The sequence below is a fragment of the Adiantum capillus-veneris genome, chromosome 20 (assembly GCF_014529385.1).
Source record: "Adiantum capillus-veneris isolate H3 chromosome 20, ASM1452938v2, whole genome shotgun sequence".
In the NCBI taxonomy this organism is placed as follows: Eukaryota; Viridiplantae; Streptophyta; class Polypodiopsida; order Polypodiales; family Pteridaceae; genus Adiantum; species Adiantum capillus-veneris.
In genome coordinates, this window is record NC_140950.1 from 74,089,957 (window position 1) to 74,094,198 (window position 4,242).

Below are 4,242 nucleotides of genomic sequence, written 5' to 3' on the forward strand. Positions count from 1 at the left end.
GGAAAAAGAGTAAAGTTGTTTATTAAGAAACAAGAAGGTGATATTATTATGAACATTTCAACACAGATCAACCTCCTAAAGATAGTGATATGTATGCATTAGACGATGAGTCTGATGATGCTGTTGATGATGCTTCTTAAGTGTAGTTGGCACAGACCGAAGGCTGTGCAGGTTCACAAGGGGTGGATGTTGTGCAGCTCTACTCCCATGCTAAGAAAGATACCACAAAGATGCATGTCAAGTTTATTTGAAGCTTACTTGATGAATGATCAATGTTCAAGGCTTGCTAACAAGCTAGTTTTACGATTAATATATGCCATATGCAGCTTTAAAGGGCCAACAGATGCCTTAATGATGCTAAAAAATAGTATGCTTGAAGTGAGTACAGATGGGAGTTTATGATCTAGAACTATAGTGCTTGAAGTGCTCTACCAACCCGTCTTTACGACTCGTCAATTGGAGCTACGGCGAAGAAGTTAAGGCAATTTGAAGTTTGAGTCAATTGTAGATCCATACCGGATTGGGCAAGTGCAGCTGAGGGATCAAAGATGAAGAGAATACATGGGGTGGAAGTGCTTCATTTGTGGAGCATGTCTGTATTTTCAAATTAGCAATCAAAGTTTTGATTGCCAAGATATTGGAGGTTTCATACTAGTCTGGTTGCCTCGAACGGTGTGCCATCTGGGCATTTTGAGCTTCATCCACGTTTTGGAATGTGGTACATTAAATGCTCAAGGAGAATCTTGTCTGGAATGCCATCTCTTGCAGTACATTGATGGCAAGAAATACCAAATAGGGAAATAATAAGAAAGCTATGGATGGCTTGGCACCGGATCGAGACCTAATGTGGTGCTTGGATGATGATTTGACCAATAAGTATGCTTAATATGAAGATTTAGCATTGCTTTGGTGGATCTGTATGCCAAATGTGATGCTATTTTGAGAGCATGATAAGCACCTAAGTATTTTCTATTGCGGTGATGTGTGGCATAGCTGTGGCTGAGAAGCTTTGAGATGGTTCCACATGAGGCCATCACTTATACTTGTAGGCGTATGGCACTATCGAAGAAATTGATATGCTAAAAAAAATTCATGATGATATTGATTAGTCAAGGACTGTTGAGGAAGTTGTTGTGCTTAGCCATGCTTTGGGTGATATGAATGCCAAATATGACGCTTCTTCTTTTTTGTGGTGCAGTGCCTTGGTCATTGTGCATACCAAAGGTAGTGCCCTTTGAGGGCCACCCACCCAAGGGGATAGGCTTAATGGCCGCCCAAATTAAAGGAAAATTGGCCGGTCATTGAAGGAAATCCTATTGTGTATGGAGGGGGAAGAAAAAAAAAACAAAGAGGGCATGGCGTGAGCAGGCTGCAGCAGCGTGGAGGGAGAGAGAGAGGATCGCGCAGGCCAGGGTGGTACTCAAACGGAGGTGGCGAAGAATCAAAATTTGCACAGCTAGAGGAGGAGATCCTGTTTGGAGACAGTTGTGGCGCATTTGGCGGAGATTGAAGAGCGACTGACACATCACCATCCTCGTTTCCTTGTCACGTGAATGATAGCGGCGCCATTGAGGGGTGGGGCTATTTCTAAGGAATAGGGGACTGCATGAGGTGGGAAGTTAGCTACGAGAGGAGAGACAAGGAGAAGGAAAGAATTGTGGAGTATTTTGAGGAGAAAGAAGGGACTCTCTCACTCTCTTGCTTGAAGAAGAAAAGGGTAAGCCACACTCTCTCTCTTGTTCTTGGACGAGCAAGGGAGGAAGGGTTCTCTATTTTTTCTTGTTCTCCGATACAAGCAAGAAGCCGTTCTCTTTCTCACTCTCGCACAAGCAAGGAGATAACTCTATCTCTCGATCTCAAGGTGCAAGGAGTCGGAGAAGAGGGGGCAAAGGGGAGACTCTCTCCCTCGTTCTTGAAATTAAGCAGGGAATTCTCTCTCTCTCAATCTCGTTTCTGGATCTAAGCAAGGAAAGTGTTAAGGAAGCAAATTGAAGGGAGCTTGGTAAGCCAGGGCTCAAGAAGATCGGATGAAGTCAAGCGGGCTGCATCTAGAAGCCCAACACAGAAGAAATCTTGATCACCGACGTCAACTTAGTTTCCATCATTTGAAATAAGTAACAGGTGTGGTTAACGACACTGCCTCAATACTTGTGCATCAATTTCGTCAATGTTATCAATTTTCAAGCGGTTTTTGTGTATCATTAGCATTACCAAGTAGATTACAACTATCATATTGTGTGGTGCGGCCATTCATGGCTCTCAATTTTCCCACAGTGAGCAGCCTGATGCTGACCCATATCTCTCAACATCACGAGCAATTGAACTTGAATACGTTTCGAACCCATATCCCCCGACATCTTTGGCACTTCAAATTGTCAAGTTATAAGGTGTATTCAAACTCTAGTGTTTATAAGGTATTAGTCTTTGACGATTGGTGGAGACTCCCCAATAATGGGGGGAGACATGAGTGTGAAATTGGTGGAGACTCCTTTTTTTGGTGATGGAGCTTTGAAGCTCCCCCCATATTGCGTTAATATACTCTCTTCTAATTCCTTGTGGGTGTTTTCTTTAGATCTATATTCTCTCGTATTATGGTAGTGGCATGGTAGTTCCCTTGTTAGCCAATGGATCCCCCAATAATTATTGGTTTCCATGGCTCATTCTGAGCATGGATTGTTTGTAAGGATGTCTTTCTCTTATATATTTTAACTCTCTCCACTAGAGAGAGTATTGTCCAAAGAAAAAGCCCATGCAATTATTGTGTGGCATTGGCAACTTTTTTCTTTGAGTTCTCAAGGGAAAATATAGACGTTTGTTTTTTGATCATGGACGATCTTTTGGGGCTCAAATGTCAGCTCTTTTTGTTGAATTTGTTTTCCCTCTTGCCTAATGTAGACCTCTTTCCATCTAGATTTCTCTCTATTTCAAGGAACGTTATGATCCAGCTTTCTTTGAGCTCAGTTACAAACGCCTCATAGAAAAATGGAGACGTCTATTTTTGGCCTGCTAAAGAAAGGCGTCCTCTCACAGATTTGGACGGCCAACAATTTGGAAGACTTGCACGTGACTGTCATGGGCATGCTTGGCGCATGTACCGTGTTTTCAAGAGTGTGGCTGAAGTCGTACTACGGCAACAACAGCAGCCAATGGCGCACCGTGCGTCATGAAATTCATGCACGGAGCAGTACGTAGGCTTGCTATAATCCAAATTATTATCCAATGGATATCCGATAGATCGATCAACTGGCTACGTGGACCCCAATGCACGTCACATGCTGCCATTCCAGGGCCCGGCCCCAATGCCCCATAGCCAAATAGTGTTTGGCAGTTTGCAACTTTGCACTCCAAGTCTGCAGGTCCAGTGCAGGATGACTCGTGCATCAGACCTCCATTCATTCCAAGGGATTACGCTCGCTGCAACCTGGCAAAGATGTGGAGTTCTTTGTGGAGAACGACGACGATGGGCACACCAAGGTGGTAGACGTGATGGGACCGAACAGGAATCATGTGCCGGGGTGGGACGGGAGATAGCTACGGCTATGGAGGCGGAGGCGGAGGAGGTAGAGGGAGGGGTCGAGGGGGTGCAAGAAGTAGGAACTATGGTGGAGGAGGTGTTGGATCTTGCTACAACTATGGAGAGTCTGGCCATCTTGCCCGTGATTGTACTGATGGTAGCAGCAGACGAGGCGGTGGAGGCGGCAGTGAAAGCCGCAGCTGCTAAAACTGTGGCGAGCAAGGGCATCTTGCACGGGACTGCAAGATGCCCATCTCTAGTATGAGTCATTACCTCTCTTTGGAAAGCTTGTTGTGACTACGGTCTCTGGCAGCCTTTGCAAAGCTTTCCTTGAACTGGTTCTTACGTTAAGAGTTTTAGTAATAGCTATGTATCATTTTTGGCTTGTCTGGTTTATGGTTTATCAAGAGGAAATAGATGTTTCGGGAATGGTCAGTTTTTGTCTTTTTAAGGTTGGTATGGTTCTTCATTTTATGAATCAAAGAATTCTGTGAAATTGAAGGATATGCTTTCTTTGATTTGAGGAAAGAACGACCTGCGAAAATCTGATTTTTCTTGAAACTGTCTCAACCGGTAAACATTTTGCAATTATGATATGACCATGGTGCCAATGTGTTTTGCAATTTGTGTTGTGTCATGTTCACGTGTATTGTGTCCTCCACAGTCATTACTCATACTTTGTCAAACTATTGACTGTTGTGTTGTTGCTCTAGCTAATATTGGTGAAC

At 43.9% G+C, this 4,242-nt stretch overlaps 1 protein-coding gene across 1 annotated transcript; it reads left to right on the top strand.

The window, feature by feature from the left end:
- Window positions 1–3,300: 3,300 nt before the first annotated feature.
- On the top strand, window positions 3,301–3,950 carry LOC147432749 (uncharacterized). Its single transcript, XM_086491640.1, has one exon. It carries the CDS (start codon window positions 3,369–3,371, stop codon window positions 3,777–3,779), a length of 411 nt encoding a protein of 136 aa, XP_086347766.1. The 5' UTR covers window positions 3,301–3,368; the 3' UTR covers window positions 3,780–3,950.
- The last annotated feature ends 292 nt before the right edge of the window (window positions 3,951–4,242 follow it).